The sequence below is a fragment of the Peromyscus maniculatus genome, chromosome 18, assembly GCF_049852395.1.
Source record: "Peromyscus maniculatus bairdii isolate BWxNUB_F1_BW_parent chromosome 18, HU_Pman_BW_mat_3.1, whole genome shotgun sequence".
NCBI lineage: Eukaryota > Metazoa > Chordata > Mammalia > Rodentia > Cricetidae > Peromyscus > Peromyscus maniculatus.
In genome coordinates this window covers 22,840,093-22,859,544 of record NC_134869.1, presented here as the reverse complement: position 1 = coordinate 22,859,544, position 19,452 = coordinate 22,840,093, and the positions used below count along the sequence as shown (strand labels likewise).

Here is a 19,452-nt window from a genome sequence, read left to right as displayed (position 1 = left end):
GCGAGATTAATATGCATAAAAACTCATCTACTTATGTTACCTAAACTTCAGCTTCTTTTCTCACACATTTTGTTTCCACCTCATAGTTCTTACTGAAAAAATCTATTGAATGTATATGTTAGTAAATTAATATAATTCACTGGATATCTTTAAGCTATATTCCTATTCATTTTATATATTTTCAACATGTCTAAGTTAGTGTCATTCTTATTTTTTGTATATTCTAAGTTCTGATATTAAAGTTGACTTTGGGTCTTTTAAATATCAAGACTATTTTTCTTACTGTGAATAAATGTTAAGCATCTATGGTGGGTGCATCTAACCAAAGAAAAATCTAAGGCCATCATTATGACAAAATCATAGCTGTGGGAATACTGAACCCCAAACTTAAAACACCATGAGCAAAGAAATTCAGTCCTTTGTAAACCCAATTTTTCAAACCCTCCAATATTTCTGAAAACCTAGCTATTACCAGCAAAAGAACTTATAACTTAAGGAATCAGCATTCCTCTGGTTCATTTAGTGGTCTGTTACTCATGTATCTTCTTATACTTAATAGAGCACTGGGGACTGTCTCAAACCTCAAAACCAGAGAATATTATAGTCCCTTGCACTATAAAAGACGAACTTTCAAATGGACATTTTGAGAACAAAGAGGGGCTATGCTCATTCTTCTGCTTTCCATTTAATTAAGGGACCACAGTTAAGAGTTTAAGTAAATCCAACTTAGAGAAAGAAAAATCTTTATTCTTCAGAGATTTGCTCCATTCATGGGAAAATTTATTCCAAAAGAGATGAAATCAAAACCATTTTTTGAGTCAGCTGAGGGGCATTCCTTCTATAAATTCATCCTGTTTTGATTCATTTCCCTTGTTGAAAATTCAATCAAAATGAATCTGAAGCCATCTTTTTTTTTCTTTTCTTTTCTTTTTTTTTTTTTACAGCGGAAGGCCTGTTCAGGCACCCTCTCCACTATTGCTAGGAGTCTTAGCTGGGGTCATCCTTATGAATTCATGGAAACTATCCTAGCACCAGGTTTCTCCCTAACCCTGTAATATCTCCCTCTATCAAGATATCTCTTTCATTGCTCTCCCTCTCCGTTCCTCCCCCTACTGGACTATCTATTCCCCTCCTCCCCCGTTCTCATCTCCCTCCCTCTCCCCTTCTCCCACCCTCCCCAACCCCATGCTCCCCAGTTTACCCAGGAGATCTTATCTATTTTCCCCTCCCAAGGCAATTTATGCATGTCCTTCTTAGGGTCCTCCTTGTTACCTACCTTCTCTAGAGCTGTGGATTGTAGTCTGGTTATCTTTTGCTTTACATCTGATACCCACTTATGAGTGAGTACATACCATGTTTGTCTTTCTGGGTCTGGGTTGATTTTTTTTTCTAGTTCCATCCATTTGCCTGGAGTCCAGACTGTGCCATTCTGAAAGAGAAAAGCTGCCTAGAAGTGCCTAAGCATCTTAGGTCAGTGGCAGTTTCTTACAAAATTGCAAGTTTACTCTGTGTGAATATGCAAAGGGTTTTGAATCTCTTGGTGGATGTTGTGAACAGCGGGCTTCTTTCTGTCATATTTCTCTAGGAAAAGGACAATGTCTGTCTTTTACTGTTTGAAACTTCACTAGCTGAGCTAGTGTTAATGGCGCCACACTGAGTCATTATGATGAGAATAATAATCAAAGAGAGGCTGTTATGAAATGCTGGACATTCTACTGTGCAATCTGCTGGGTCTCTGTATCTGGGGCCTTTGCACTGGTAGACATCAGACATTTTGAAAAACCCTATCTTATCTGGGACGACAAGGAAAGAATATATTTATCAGTGTCTAGCTTTTCAATCCTGTCAACCTGCCTAAAACTGGGCCATGAAATAGAGAAGACTACTAGAGGCTCTGTCCATCTCTGCACTTAGAAGATGACATCCAGACCATGATCAATTAACTTCGACAGATCCTTCTACAAGGAAACATTTTCCTGTACTTTCATTTTGTCTTTGTCAATTCAACCCAACTCCAAAGAGGATTGCTGTTTTAAGTCACTGGCTTATAATTTAGATTTAAAAATAATATCATACTTTGGATAGAGGTAGACATAAGGCTTTGAAAAACGTAGCCACATTTCCAGTCAAGATAGTGCTCCTAAGCTCAATAAGGACAAAGCTCATCTAGTGCCATATATTAATAGAGAGCTTATGACACATTTTCTTCTTTGTACTTGAGAACAGGTATCTAAGAACTAGTAGTGAATTTCATGGGAAAAGCAAGAAATTTTAATTTTGTTTCTTCTACAAAATAGATTTGTTGAAGAGAAGTACTTTTAAGTTTATATCAAGAAAGGAGTTGAACAATCCCAATTCAAAGAACTTGACTCTACAAAGAAAAGACATGAGACTAACAGGTACATGGTCATCTGATGTAATATTCTTCCCATTCCAATCTCAGTGGGTCCAGACTCATTAGACAGGTCTTCAGTTACAGAACATTTAAAGAAAGAATAAGTTTATTAAATTTGTTCTTTGAAAATACCATGCTTTGAAGACATACTTTCTTCTTGGGGGGTGTATACTCAGTGGGTACTGGATGAGTGTAGTTTTGACTATATAACATTTGTTATTAAATAAGCTTTACACTGAGAGGGAAAAGTAAGCATGATTGCTCATCCCTAACCAAGAAACTATCTCTGATTGGCAACCATTCATAAAGGAAAAAAAATAGTTTTCTCCAATGGCATCTCATTGAGTCTACAAATCACAGCTAAGGGCTGGTCCAATATCTAGCCAGAGATGGTCAACACAAAACAGACTCAATGTTGTTTTTCAAGATTTGTTTTGGTCTCATAAGTCTTTGGGCATTTTTTACCTTAATGGTCTTTTGCTTATCTGTTACTGTTTCTGATTTTGTGTTTTTATGGGTTTTCTGTGTATGTGTGTCTATTTGTATATGTGCTTCTTGTAGCTTCACTTTGGTTTTTTTTTTTTTTCAAATTGATTATTTTTAATTTACTCATTTGTTTTCTACGGAGAGTTGGAGAGGGAGATAAGGTATGGAATTTGATGTGTGAGGAGGTAAGGAGACTCTGGGAGGAGATGAGGGAGGGGAAACCATGATCAGAATATACTGAATGAAAAAAATCTATTTTCAATTTAAAAAAAAAAAACTCAAATCCACATATTTCATGAAGTATGTGAATGTGAGCTGGATGTTCCTGGGAGGACATGGGGTTCTAGGAGTGAATATGACAGAGATACATGGTACATTATTCTCTAAGAATAAAAATATCTAATTATATTAAAACAATGGTAAAGATTCTGAATGCAAAGAAAGAAAACAACAATAGCAACAAAAACCTTAATGTTTCCTGGGCAGAAGAGGTTGTTTTCCTTAATGACATTTACTACTATTTCCTGATGTGAACAACCATGGTATCCCATACTACGCAACACTGAAATCTGTTATCATTGATATATAAAATCAACACCTACATTTCAAATACAATGGATTAAGGACATAATAATTTCCATTTTATAATTTTTTCAGACTAAATTTATTGGTCATTTGTGTCTTACCCTTCTCACTTAAGAATTCAGCAATGACTACTAAGATTCTCCACACCTCCTTTGGTGGGGTTGTAATGTATATACTTGAGAAAAAATGAAAATATCAGCAATATCCAAGAAGATATAAGTTCTAACTGCATTTTATTAAATTGGTTTAGTAATTCATTGCATGGGATGCTAGAATCAGCCACGGGGAATTCTATGATCACACAAGTAAGATATTACAGACTACTGCTGTCTTAGAATGTGACTGGATCACTTTATGTATTTTATGAGATATGATTTTCACAAGAATTAACACCATGATGCCATTTGCAATGTTTTATTTTGCTATTAGCTTGTTAATCGTAACATGCAAATAATCAAAAAGAAACATACACATGACAGAGAAAAATGATTCAAGAAAAGTTTCCTTAAGTAACTATGTAAATGTTTAGTACTAAATACATTTCTTTTAGTGGGTGTAGCTTCATAATTTTTTTTGGTATACTGCAAAATTACTGGCCTCACAATACAGAATCTATATTTCAGCAAAACAAATTTGAACATATCAAGATTTGAACATATTTGTATTAGGATAAACATCTATGCATATTTATTTCCTATTTTTGAGGTCATTAAATTAAATTGTAGGGACCATAAAAACTTGGCTGATTTCCATACAATCAGTAAAGAGACTTCATAACTTTTGGACACAGAGATTTAGAAAACACTAAATTTACAAATAAAGAACTAGGTTTAATGTATTTGTGTGTCTGTCCTCACGATGAAATAGGCCTGCTTTTCATCTTTTATTAAAAAGTGGTAAATGTTCACAAAACATTTCCTTCATTAATTAAAATCCATGAAGTAATAGCAACAACAACGAAAGAATATTGTGAAAACTTTACACACATCCCCAGAATACCTAACCATGAAGTATTGCTCCAGAACATACTTCCATGTATTGTTAATTAACAGTTATTAAAAAATGTTAATTAACAGTGATTTCATTTGCTACACGTAGACACTCATACATGTCAGGGGGTAGACTGCTTTGGGTGAGGGGATTGCCATCCAAGCGCAAATGCTTGATCTTGGAGTAAGATAGTGGTCCCAGGATCTTACAGAAACTCTTGACTTCGAACTCTGTGGATGAAAGAATAAAAAAGATCAATCATATTTCATTGTATGATCTTGAAATTATTATTTAAAGGAAATACCCTCTGACTGATTTGTTGTTAGATAGGATATCCCATGTAGAAAGCCATCTTTACTATGTATTTGTGAGATAAAGACCACTGAGCTTATATTTCAGGCTACTAAATTGGCACAGAAATATTTAATAAGCACTAATAATGATAAATTGAGAGGCTCAAGGAAATTTCTCAAAAAAAATACAATTTTTATTTAACTTTAATAGTAAGGCTTAAAAATGCATTCAACTAATATGAATTAGCTAGAACTGTCTTCAAATGTTTAGTCTGACCTGAAGAACTATGAATTGTATGAATAACACATCAGTGAAAAACTCACATCCTTGGTATTTCCAGCTGAAAAACAATAGACTTGACTACATGATCACTAAAGAATTTTCCATTAACCACACATGATGGCTGAGAATCAAAACCCCAAGGCATAAACCAAATCACAGAATGTGTAGCCAGGGTAGGTTGGTGGTTGAGAAGCTATCATGAACCAAAACTCATCTAGTATTTTAATAGAAACAATGAGCTTTACTAGAACTACCTATGTTTACCCTGGTCAATTGGAACTTGACCTTGTCTGGTCCTTAGTTTGCTGTTTTCTTTTTATGCTCAAAGTCTAGTTAGCAATGATGAGGAAAACTCAAACACTCTCCATAAAAGAACTCCATTCTTTCATGGTGCTTATTTACATTACATTTCAGTGTAAGTCCATGGTCTTTCTTTCTACAATACCCATCTCTGAGAAAGTGTGATGCAATGAAAGAAGATGACTTTAGGCCTGTGATTGGATACTATCCCTACTCCATAGCTTGGGAACTTGGAACTCTTTGCTGCCCCCTCTGTCTGGTATAATGTACTGCTTTCAGTAAGTTGCATTAAAATTATTGAATTGTTCAAAGCACCTCGCAGCATAACAACATACATAATACCGTCAACAATCACTGGTATCTTCTTTTTAACCTATTGCTCATTCTCAAATCACTTAACCTAAAGAAGATAAGATTGATTTAAGCTAACTCTTATTCACATGACTGGAATAGGGATAATTGTTTGTGGTTATATAGTACAGCATTGTATTTGGGGGGGGGGCATGTTTCTCATTTTCAGATGTGATAACAAGCCAAAATATTTTTAAATTTGTATATATATAAGTAATGCAAAATGTTTTAAACAGACAGCATCTTCATTTTGTGGAGCATCATAATTAATCTATAGATGATTTCATGTACAAGGGAGGATATGTATAAGGTTACACAAAAGTGTTATACCATTTATATAATAGACTTGAGTTTTGAATGCAAGACAGTTTGAGAACCAGTTTTCCATATGTACTGAAGAATGTGCCTTTACATGTCATTAATGTTTCTCACTAAATGTAGTGTTCAATGTGAAGAACCTGATTTAGACTCAGATAATTGCAATTAGTAAATGTAATTATTACTTAGAAAAATGAAAGAACATGAATTGTCACATAGTGAACTTTATAAACAATTGTGCTAATAGAATTATGATAGTCTGAACCATATATAATGTGACAGTCAGTCAAACAGTTCCAAACCTTGCTTTGGTGGCTTTAAAAATGAAACAGAGAGCATTGTGCTCATGTTATCAATCACTGTCTCCTTCATGAGATTATGCAACCCAGGAGCTACATTATGGGAATCATGGAAAGATTGCAATGTAGTCACAATGTCCCATATAATTTTTCTGATAGCAATGTGTTTATCATGTCAAGGGAAGCGAACTTTTCATTAGATAAACAAGTTCAATTTAAATAAACAAGTTCAACTTGCATATAATTGTTTTCTATATAAAATGGTGTTTCCCACCCGAATTTTTCATGTATTCGCGAACTAATACATCCCTTTCCCAAACTCTTACTATGTGGTCAGGTTGGGATGGAATATTTTGATTTCATGTCTAATTCCATACTGTCTAAATGAAAGTAAGCCAAGGAGAATGGAAGCCTGTATCAAGTCCAGCTCCATCACAGAGATAAGAAAAAAAATAAAATATGGCAGCATGTGAAGAGAAGGTATGACTGTGGGTAAGTGAAGGGTTGTACAAAGGGTTCTATAAGGATATTTTTAAATAAATAGATACTTGAAATCTTCACCAACATCTTTCCACTCTTAATCTTCCTTTGAATCCTCAGGAAAATACTGTGAAGGCCACATATACCATGTGAGGGAAGAGAGGTGGTGTTGGCCATGTTAAGAGGGAAACACACTGACTCTCAAGAGGTTGGGGACAATGGGACAATAGATGTGTGGTCTGCGTCAGACAGTGGGAGCATGCTGGAGAGCCTGTGCTTCCTGCATCGCTTCTGGATGTTTCTCTCCCTTTCCACAGTCGAATCTTGCCAAATAGTAAAGGAAGCACATAAATCTACATCAGGAACAAACTAGGCAAGAACAGATAAATATGAAGAGCTAAAGCAGCCATGTCAATTACCCTCAAATATTAAATCCTGAAAAATTTAATGTAAAATTCTATGACTTTAACTGCTCTTGGTCTTGACACCCTGAGGTAAGGCTAGGAAGAACTCAGTGTGTGACTGAGCTAGAGTTCCATGTTTGAATTTTGTTGTTCTTTTAATTCATTCTTAAATATGCTGTGACGCTTCAGTATTTTCACACCTGATACAGCAGTCAAACACAGGGGCAGCTTTATACTTACTTTCGAGTTCATTGACCTCCAGGTAATAGTTCTCAAGGTTTTCATTAACATTTGGTATGCTTTTAAGCTTATTATAGGAGAGATCCAGTTCGAGAAGGGATGATATATTGAATGAATTTCCAGGTATTCCACTATCAGCCAGCTGATTGTGAGATAAACGCAGGTACTGAAGCCCAGTAAAGCGCTTGAAATACTCCTCAGGGATGTTGGTGATCTTATTACTGTCTAAGTAGAGAGTGAGCAGTGATGCTGGGAGGCCAGAAGGTATCTTGGACATCTGATTGAAGCTCAAGTCAAGGTACTCTAGTGATTTCAGACCCTTCAGAGCGGCGGACACAGCATCCTCTTTGAGCTGGTTGTACTGAAGGTGAATGAAGGTCAGGTTGGCCAGCCCTTCGAAGGAGCCGAGCTTGCTGATTTTATTGTTAGTGAGCTGCAGGTCCTGCAGGGACTTTGGCAGTGGCCCCACCGACTCGGTCAGGTTGTTGTAGTTGATGTGCAATTTCTTCAGCTGTTTCAGCTTGGAGAAAACTCTTCCTTTTATCTTGGAGTTTTCTAGAAGGTTGTGGTCTAGAATGAGCCACTGCAGATCGGTCACGTTCTCAAAAGCCTTTTCATCGATATGATCGATCTGGTTGTTCCTCAGGTAAAGGTACTGGATGCCAGGGGGCACCATGGGGACACTTTTCAGCTTCAGATCATCACAGTACATGGCGGTGGGGTAGTTGTGGGGACAGCTGCATTCTGGGGCACAGTTGGGTGATAATTGCCCATACATAAAGAGAGGGGCGTCATAATCATAGTATTGGCCACTGGCACCACTGGCTAACGCCAGGAGAAGTGCAAATGCACGTAGATTCATGTTCAGTAAGTGCTTTGAATCCTAAATAAAGTGGAAACAAATTATTATGAAATAATATAACTCCAAGAAAAAGTTTGACTTACGTTAAATCCATCAACAAAGTTCATTTTGTTATTTCATTTTCAATGCCTCTTAAAGTAGTGTCTTCATTGTCATTTAAACTTCTTTATTTAAGCATAAGGATCGGGGTGTGTTGTGTTTATTCAGGTATGTGCACATGCGCCCCCTTCTGGGTATAGCTAACATAACCCCTTTAGCCCTTGCTTCTGGTCCTCGCTTAATTAGGAGGTAGCTCCCATCTCAAAACCATGTCAGAACCCTACTTAAGGACATTTCTCTAAACCACAAGAAATGAAAATTAGAAGACCACTGTAAATTCTTCAGTGCACTCTGCCATCAACATCATTAAGGCGCCTCATTAGAAAGATCCTAGCTGGGAACAGGAGCAATCTGTGTGTGTTTTTTTTTTTTTTTTTTTTTTTTTTTTTTTTTTTTTTTGTTTTGTTTTGTTTTTTTTTTTTTTTTTCTGAAGGCAGCAGAGCTCTAGCTGCCTGTAAAGCAGAAGGGGCCGTAAGCACATTCCTTTCTAAGGCCTTGTTATCATTGTGGATTCAGAGGAATGGGGGTGGTGGATTCTTAGGTGAATATTTACATTATTTGCAGCTTAACATTCCATGCTTTAAAACCCACTGCAAAACGATACTACAAAGCTACTATTTAGTAAATTAATTTTAGAAGAACAGATGTTTACCCAACAGAAAAAAATGTCAGTCTTGGCTTTTAAACCCAAACCCAAAAGGATCCCAGCTAGAGAAAAATAGCTTGTTTCCAACTTTTAAAAATTAAGTTCTTTTCCCTTTTCAATACATTAAAAGTATATCTTCTTTGAGCCAAAGTATAAGGTGATATGATTTGCAAATCCAAAGTTTAGTGTCTTTACAAAATGGAAGTCGGAGAGAAGAGAGGATGAGAGAGACAAAAATAACAGCAACAACAATAATAATAGCAATAGCAACGATGGCATCATGACCTGTGTATAAGGTATTAAGTTGAGAGTGTAAATTCAAAATGTTTCCTGGTAGTTATTTTTATGTAACATGTTTCTAAGAGGATGGTCAACAATGTTTCAGCTTTCAGAGAAAAGTTAGCAGCATAAAAGTAAGCTGGAATATAAGAGCTGGTATTCAGAGAATACATTACAAAAAAGTCACTATTCCTTGGAGAGAGATGATGTGAAGAGAATTCACACTCAAATCAAAGGCATTGTGTGATATTTTGTGTGAATAGTATGAGACAAGCTTTCTGTCAGGTAGCTTGAAGTGAGCAGGAGTTGGGAGACCATGCATTTTAAATATATACCTTAGAATCCTAACAGACTTCATCAAATGAAACACTGAAGAAGATTTTACAAAAGAAACACTTAAAATTCTAACATGGAATATAGTCACGGTGCTAATAAATTATGCTCCCCTCCCCCATGATTCTGATGGAGGTCTTTAATGTAGTAGACAGGATTTGCCCATAGCTAAGCACTAGGAACACAGGCATAGTAATAGAATTCCTCATACTTTTCAACACATTAATGATGCATAATGTTTTATGGATTCATTTGTAAGTTTTGACTTTTTTAATTGAATAGGCATAGTAACAAAAATTTCTTCCAAAGTTTTGGCAAAGTAAAAACTAACACTCTGAATTCAAAATGAGCTTGTAAACATACAGTGCCTCCACTGTGAAAGAAAGTCCACACTGTACTTTCACTCATATTTTTCAAATAACTGTGACCATAAAAGAAAAGCTCTTTGCAAAAAGGAAAAATGTTTCCCAGAATTTCTTTAAAACATGTTCTTCAAGGTGTACATCCCAAATCACAAATCTTTAAAATTAGCAAAACATGAAGAAGTAATCCATACAAATATCTAGCCATTCAGTTAATGTTTTATAACACAGAATGTTTATTGTAACCTGTAACAACATATTTTATTGCGAAATCTGTTGGATGCTGGTAGCAATGACCTTTCTCTGCTCCAATACTAGGTTTCAACAATATAAGCATATGTAGTTAATCAGCAAAAATGGTTAGCATTTTAATTTCTGTACTTTTTGAATGTCTAGTTGAACTATTTTCTCACTGTGACCTTGGAACATTTTAAATTCCCCTTGCCAATCAATCCGGCACACACTGTGAAAATTATCCATAAATGATGGAAGAACCTATTAAGTAAAATGTAAAAATAAATGTTCAAACCTGACGTTGAATAGCAAATTGGCAAAATTTCTCTAGATTTTTTTTTTCTGTTTCTGTTAAAATTAAACACTGTCCCAAAGACTCAGCATCCCCTGGGCTATCGTTAAAACAGCACTTACCTTACTCGACACTGCTTCCGTTAATTCCTTAAACAGACACACTGAGAACAAGGATCCACTAATATATGCTGTGAACTCTGTCAGGGTGGAACTGGCTGCCAGACTCTCAGTGATACAAGAGCTGAGGAGGGTGTGTGTGTGGGGGGGGGGGGGACCAGCCCAGTCACGCCAGTCTCTGGATGGATTGTGTCATGGTAAGTTCTTGTGGTGTAGCATGTGAACACTCTGCTCTCTAACGAAGTGCAGGTGGGCAGAACAGCCCCTACCCTATGGAAGGGGAGAGGAGAGAGCAAGATGTACTCAACTGGATCAAATCCCCTAAGAATTGAGCCTGCTGCACGTGAGGCAATTTTGTGTGAGAAATGTTTCTACTATAAACTTCTGGACTCCTGCGTGTGTGGCTGCAGTTAAGTGTGATCCGTGCAGCCAACTGTTGTGCTCATGTAAAGAACTCATAAATCACAAACAGAGCAAAAGATCTCAGAAAAATGCAAATGAGCAAACTGAAAGGAATTGAATCTTTTTCATCCTTCTCTCTTGGATTATATATTCGATGCACTTGGACCAGCTTGCCTCTTGTCCTCAGGATAAATGCATGTCTCTGCTATGCACAGTGTTTTCACATACATTTTGATACAAGTGATGGCATGAACATTTCATTTCTCAGGCTGAGGAATCTCTTTAATGTTCCTCAGATCTGGAACCACTCAGCAATGTCCAACCTGTTTCTCATTTATGGATTTCCCTCAGGAACTCACTCAAAATCCTACTTGCAGATAATATCCTATAGCTTAAAGCCAAAAAAACAAAGACAACTAAGAAAGTATAAATATATCCTAAAAATATCACAAGTCACTAATCTTTCATTTTGTCACTGCATGCTCCTGGCTTTTTTCCAAGGTGGAAGGGACCCAAAATTGTGGTTGCTCCAAAAGCCTGGCTTGATAGATCTTTCCAAGTCACTTTCTGTGTGTACTTACATAAATGAGCAATGTATTCAATCCCTTAACTCTCTAATTATTTAATTATATCAGCTCTCTCTGTAGGGTTTTTTTCATTCAAAAATGTTCGTTTTCTCATACTTATGGAAACTCTTAGAGCAAGATGCTTCAACATATGTTGCTACAATAGAAATAATTTCTTTCAGAAATATCTTGCATCACTTACTTGGTAAAGGTTTGCCTGTCATTCATAAAGCCCTAGGTTCAACTCCCAGCACCACATGTTACACCAGGAGTGATGATACACACCATTAATTCCTGCACTCTGAAGGTAGGGCAGGAGGATCAGGAATTCAGGGTCATCCTCAGCTACACAATGAATTTGAGTCCAGCCTAGGATTCATGAGAGCCTTTCTCAACATAACAAAACAAACAAACAAAAACCTGAGTCCATATCATATTTTTCATATTTTAATAGTCAGACCCAAGGAAAGTTAATTTCCTCGATCACAACCTTACTCATCTAGAAAATACTAGAATAAATGCTTTATGCTCATTACAACTGTTGAAAGACAAAAGATGTTTTTGCTCTTGCGTGTAAAGCTGACAGAGTTGAAAGATAAGTGTAATATTACTATTACTATTACTAGTACTAGTACTATTATCATTATTATAAGAATATTGTGGGGAGGTGTCAGGCTTAAAATAAAGGAAATGAAAAAGTTATTAGAAAAAGACAAATAGAGAGATCAAGTAATCAAATGACTTTGCAATAAGACATTTGACAAATGTAAACATTATTTGTATGTGTTTCAAATTTTAGAATCTTGGATCTTCCTTGATCTATCATCTGTTTATGCCTTAAGACTTTTCTTTATAAAGCAAGGAATGCATTTTTATTTCTAATACAGTTTAAATAAATCATATTTGATTTTGGTCCACAAAGCTAATGTGGTCAGTATATGCTTTTCAATAAAATTGTTCATATGAACATAATTAATTTAATGATTTCATTTAAAAATTTTAACTAATTGTAAAGATTATGGGTTTATTGTGATAATTTCATCCATGTATACAATGAACTTGGCTAATATTCATTCTCCATTAATTTCTCTCATCCTTCTCCTCTCCCACTGGCCACTTTGTCCTCTAAAAATAGTCTTTCTTGCTGGGCGGCAGTGGCACATGCCTTTAATCCCAGCACTGAGGCAGCAAAGCCAAGTGGATCTCTGTGAGTTTGAGATCAGCCTGGTCTACAGAGCGAGATCCAGGACAGGCACCAAAACTACAGAGAGAAACCTGTTTCAAAAACCAAAACAACAACAAAAAAGTCTTTCATCTATTTTCATGTTGTATATGCATTGCATAAATATTCTTATATGTTTAATTTTTTATTCTGTGTATGAAAGAATGTAATAAATGTCTTCCTGGCAATGGCTTATTTCACTTAGCATGATCATCTCCAATGCCATTCATTTTTCTGAAAATGACATCATATGGCTGAGTAAACCTCCCTCATGAATTAGGTCATTTTTCTGATATCTGTTCAGCTCTTGAGGGACAACACTTTGAGAAACAGTCATAAGTCATAACTTTCTCATAGATTCCAATAGTGCTGGAAGTAATAACCAGAACTGACTAATGGACTTGCATAAATTAAAAGGCTTCTACACAGCCAAGGAAGCAATTAACAGAGTGAAATGAAGGTCCAGAGAATGAGGAAAAGTATGTGCCAGGTAGTCATCTGACAGAGGATAACTAGAACTCTGCTCTTAAACTCTGGGTCACAACCCTGTGACTGAATGCCAAATGTTGTGAAAATGTGGCAACAGCCACAGATTTCTGAACATGTAACAACCAAAAATGTGTTCAAAATCAAGCGTGTAATGAATCTGAGGCATTTCTGAAAGTGCTTGTCTGTGTTTTTAGATGAAAAAGTTTCAGAAGCCCAATCTAGAATATATAGATCTCAAAAAAAATTAAAGAATAAAAAATAAAATAAACTTTAATAAAACTGTAGGCAAATAAAATGTACATTTCACAAGCATATTTCCTAGGTCAATGAGGAGGAAATCACTTTTTAAAGATTTATTTTCATTTATGTATTTGTGAGTGGGAGTGTGTGGCTGTATTTAGCACATGCATCTGTGTTTGGATGCCCATGGAGGCCAGAATGGAGCATTGAGTTCCGTGAAGCTGGAGATACAGGTGACTATGAGCATCTTAATTGTAGGTGTTAGAGACAGAATTCCAGTCCTCTGCAACAACAGCACTGTTCTTAGTGGCCAAGTCATCTTCTATCCCCTACCATCATTTTTTATAATGTATTCATACTACACCCCCATTTTCTCAGAATTTTTGTTTATTTTAGATTTCACACAAATTCCTATAATGTATTATGATCATATTTTCAAAACTAAAAATGTATTAATATCCAATGAAAATAAGCAGAAAGACTAAGTATGAAGAATTTTCAGTCAAAATGGTGGCCAAGGGCTGGTCCTCCTGAACATCACAAGAGGCACATTAGCATCTGCCCTTCAGAACTCTTGGAAAGTAGAGATTCACAAGATGTGTGACAATGAGTGATGAGGGCTGAATTTGAACCCAGAATGACAGACTGAAGGCCACTCTGCATCCTGACCCCCAGGTCCTCTATTCCCTGAGACCAGCAAGTATTGGGAGGAAGGTGGTAAGTATGTCATTTGCCCTGGGCTCAAAGCCCCAAGGTGAACAGTCAGGTCACTCCTTTGTCATAAAAGTTCTGGTGGGAGGTCCTGCTTGCTGTTGAACTGAAAAGGTAGTTCTAGAAGACTTCAGTGGAAAAGCAGATGAAACCAATCCTTCTCTAGTAATGTAAAAGCTGTCAAAAAGAGAAGGTTTGTTTATCTGTTTGTTTGAGGTAGGATCTCATTAGGTATCTCTGAGTTGCTTGGAACTTGCTATGTAGACCAGGTTGTCTTGAATTCACAGAGATTCTTGTCTCCTCTCTTTTCACACTTTAAAAATCAATTTCTCTTACGATTGAATAGGAAATAATTACACATGTTAAATGGAATCCAAAATGATACTTCAACATATATCTGTGGTGCACAGTGACCATGTGACTTTATCAGAATTATGTGCCCTGATAGAACATCTCATGTAGATCAAGCTAGCCTTGAAATTGCAGAGATCTGTCTTTCTCTGCCTCTGAAGTACTCTGATTAAAGGCACTCACTACCAGCCAGGCCTCCTTATCATTTCTTTATTATGCTGACCACTTGATCTCTTACAGTCTAGATTTTTTTAAATTTGTGTGTGTGTGTGTGTGTGTGTGTGTGTGTGTGTGTGTGTGTGTGTGTGTGTGTGTTGTGTGCATGCATGCATGCATGCATGGTTACATGCATGCGTGTATGCATGTGTGTGTGCGTGCGTGCGTGCGTGCGTGCGTGCGTGCGTGCGTGTGTGTGTGTGTGTGTGAAATGTAGTCACCACTGTACTGTGGAGCAATAGGATTTAATCCTTCTGGATTGTGTCTGGATTCTTGCTATTGTTTTAAATATATACTTGAATATTATATTAAGCCATAAAAGAGAATGGCATCTCTTAGTTTTCACCAAAATGGATAGAACTGGACAGTCCAGTTGCAATTAACCAGGCAGAAAAGATAGATACTCCATATCTACTCTCACATGTGGAACTTAGTTTGTCTTTATGATTCTTTAATTTTAGGGTGGTAAGAATGAAAGGATCTAACTGGGGACGAAGTCCCTGGTGCCACCTTCCTTCCTATTTCTCCTAGCACTCAGCCATCCTGATTCCAATGTACAAAACTCCATTTCTACTTCAACACATGTACTAATTGTTCTCTGTCTGAACCATTCTTCTCAAAAACTGGGAGTCCTATCCAAAGGACATACTATATTCTTTAAAAGTCATTGACAGTTTGAGAACTACAGAGATGTATGAGGAGTACATTTATACAGATGCTGGCATGCAAAATGAAAATGGAGACATGACTAAATCATGCATTAATGTAGCAATAACAGACCCATTCCCTGTTAATATGAACAGCACTTTATGAAAACACTTGCATTGAAAAATACTTCTTTAGAAGTATGGAGTACATAAGGACTCTGTTACAAGATGTAAACCTTTATCAGATATTTATTTATAAGAAAGTTGGGTCTTTTTATCAGCCTCCATGTCAAAGCCATTGTGACACTTTACATTGACTGTTGCACATGAGGAAAATACCACTCCATACAGATGTTTACTTGACCGTAAATGTACTACTACCCTGCAAAAGGAGGTGGAATTTTCTGTCCTGACTGGTCCCAAATAAACACACAGAGGTATGTATATATATATATATATATATATATATATATATATATATATATTACAGAATGCTTGGCTGATAGCTCAGGCTTATTACTAGCTAGTGCTTACATTTAAATTAACTCATTTCTATTTATCTATGTATTGTCACATGGCATTGGCTTTACTGGTCCTTTGGTATCTTGCTTCTGGGGCAGCTGGTTCACATTTCCCTGACTCTACTTTTGTCCCAGTCTTCAGTTTGATTCTTCTGCCTAACCTTATACTGCCTTGCCATAGGACAAACAGCTTTATTATTAACCAATGACAGCAACACACATTCACAGCAGAAGAAGGACCATCCCACAGCACTATCCTTTGGTAAATCCAAGCAAGATTTCCAAATAAACATGGAAACTTAATAAGTGGTGAGTATTGTTATTTTCAACACAAAACCAAAAGTGTATTAAGTACAGATGAAATGGAAAGAAAAGAACTGAAATAAAATCAAATAATGGAGTTAAATATTACCTCTCTGGGTTTCCAAGATTCTGATTTTGGGATAGAAAATAAAAAATTATCAAAAACTGACATTTTTCCATTTTGGAAGATATACTTGGTTTTTGAGAATGCATTTTCCAAATACATCATTCTATTCTCTCTCTCTCTCTCTCTCTCTCTCTCTCTCTCTCTCGTGTGTGTGTGTGTGTGTGTGTGTGTGTGTGTGTGTGTGTAAAACTACATTACAATCGATGCCTGACAACACAAGACTGGTTAACTCAGCTACTAGGGAAGCTGAAGATCACAAGTTCAAATTCAACCTGGACTGTAGAGTAAGTCCCAGGTCAACCTAGAGAGATTAATTAAACATTATCTCAAAATATAAAGCAAAAACCAGGTTTAGCATCCAGCTTAAAAGTAAAGGACGTAGTGACCGATGACAAAGCTTAGTTGTGAGTTCCGCATGCAGATAGATGTCTGAGGCCTTCTTCCACGAAGGGTTACAAAGAGTAGGTGAAGCTGTTACCAAGGGCCTCACTTCAGCATGCTTGAAAGACACAGAGCACTGGGATAGTAGATTCCCTGAAGTGAGTCTTCATTGTCTCTTCTGCCCTCTGAGTTGAAGGATTCTCTGTCTGTCTGTCTGTCTGTCTCTCTCTTCTCTCTCTCTCTCTCTCTCTGTGTGTGTGTGCGTGTATGTGTGTGACCGGAGGTTTCTCTCCCACCCACCAGCTCCCAAATAACCACTCAGAAGCTTAATATTACTTATAAATGTTTGACCGGTAGCTCAGGCTTATTACTAACCAGCTCTTACACTGGAATAACCCATAATTCTTATCTATGTTTAGCCACGTGACTTGGTGGCTTGGTACCTTTTCTCAGTATGGCATTTTCATCTTGCTTCTTCTGAATCTGGCTGATGACTCTTGACTTGTGCCCTACCTCTTCCCAGCATTCTTAGTTTGGAAGCCTGGGCTATACTTCCTGCCTGGCTACTGGCCAATTGGCATTTTATTAAACTAATTTGAGTGACAAATCTTTACAGTGTACAAGAGGATTTTTCCACAGTGTCTCTCTCTCTCCCTTCTTCCCTTCCTATCTTACCCCCTTTCCCTGATATGGCTAATGATCTCTAACATGAGGATGTTTATTATAGGATCAGATGAATTTATATGCAAAAGTACTGAGAACATATTGTGGTATATTTTAAGCTAAACCACAGTAAAATTCAATCAAATTTACAAATGTATGCTTAATAATTATGTTAACATTTATATATTAAAAATAAATATCTAGTGAAATTGTGAATTGCTATAAACAGTATGCAATAAAGTAATGAAGCAACTAAGGAGAACACTCGGAATTTTCTATCATGGTTCAACTTACCATTGTTTTACTTTATGGCAATTTGTAAGTGAAGCATACTTCTCAGCCACTCAATCAAGAAAGTAAATATTCAATTCTTTAATAAGATGTTAAGATACGATGCTCACTAAATATCTTTGGTTTCTACTACTGTAACAAAATAACTGATGATATATACTTTATGATAAAAAAATATGTTTCCTTAAAGTCCTGGAAGCTAAAAGTTCAAGTTTTGGCAGTCTTTACTACTCAGTCTCCAGTAAGTACTCCCTTGGCTAGGTCAACACAAAGCTGATGTAATGATGCAACATGCGCAAGAGGCCAAGGACATGAGGTGAACACAGTCTACCACAAAGCCCTCTCCTAGGAACTGACTAGAGCCCTGCAATAAGCACATTAATCTCTTCTGAAGATTGAACCCTAATCAAGTCTCCCAAACACAATGGTGTTATTTCCCAACATGCCATTCAAGTAATAATCATCACAAATTTGTGGGTGTTACATTTTCACTCTGAAATATTCTCCCAGGCTCATGTGCTGAACATCAATCTTCTTGAATGTGGTACTGTTTTGAGGATGGTAGTTTTTAGAAAGTGGGGCCTAGCTGTTAGAATTCAGAAACTAGGGGTAGACTTTTGGAGCTTCTACCCATTTCTGGATCTTGCTTTACTCTCTGGATCCACTGTCTCCCTCCCACTGCCATGGACAGAGTTACTATTCCTGGCCTTACCTGCCAAGATGGGTTAAAAGTCTCAGTAAGGAACAGTCAACATAAGCCTTTCTGAATGCAAGTGGTTTCTTTAGGTATTTCATCACAGATGAAAAAGTAACTAATGCAATGAGTTCCGGGTATCTTTCAAAAGTCTGATGTGTCTTTTGAATGAAAAGCTGACCATTCATTCATCAGTCCATATGTGAACACCTAGAGCAATTCTCTAACCTGAGAAACACAAAGCTTAGCTGAAACGTGTGCAAATAAATGCAGTTTTGCTACCACATGACCATATCTTTCCTAGGAGAAAAAAGTCATCCTCCTCTGAGACAAAGAACATGATAGCTCCAGCCCTTTGTCCCAGGAGGAGATTTTATACAATGTAAGGAAGACAAGGAAAAGGTTTTGGGGAAAGGGTGAGCTGAAATTTGCCCTGAGAGAAAAGTCCAGACCACCCCAGGCAGAAGGAAGCTCTATAAAGTTCCAAGGGAAACTGACTGATTTTCGTGGCTGGATACACAAATAGAATGTTTATGGAAACCAATCTATTTTTCTTCAGAGTGCATCTGTGATGGTTCAGAACCCAACATCGTCCAAGAGACTAGCCCTGCACGATTAATGTCTAAGTTAAAACACTTTCAAATCTGCTTACAAATGAATGTTTTCCGAGGAGTCTAATAGGTACATCCTCATAAAAGTATCAGGTTCTAAAGACATGGCTAATTCTCCCATGTGTTTTCATCACCCAAACCACAGAGCATGTTTGAAAAATGACATAATGTTGACTTGTCATCAAATAGTTTCCACTAGAAATGTATTGGTGTGTCCCAGCACTGGATAGTTCTTATGATTTCAGTGTAAATAATTTGGGTAAATAATGTAAATAGAACTGAATATGCAGCTATCAATCCAGACACCCTGCTTTCTGTATTGGCAAGAGCAAGTTTGTATCATAAAATGTAGTCATTAATATACTTT

General features: G+C 36.7%; 1 protein-coding gene across 1 annotated transcript; it reads right to left on the bottom strand.

Moving 5' to 3' along the window:
- Positions 1 to 3,863: 3,863 nt before the first annotated feature.
- Lum (lumican) lies at positions 3,864 to 10,922 on the bottom strand. The gene is made up of 3 exons (XM_006989033.4): positions 10,654 to 10,922; positions 7,425 to 8,307; positions 3,864 to 4,686 (listed from the first exon to the last, which is right to left on the bottom strand). Exons 2-3 carry the CDS (start codon positions 8,284 to 8,286, stop codon positions 4,532 to 4,534), a joined length of 1,017 nt encoding a protein of 338 aa, XP_006989095.2. The 5' UTR covers positions 8,287 to 8,307; positions 10,654 to 10,922; the 3' UTR covers positions 3,864 to 4,531.
- Positions 10,923 to 19,452: the final 8,530 nt, after the last annotated feature.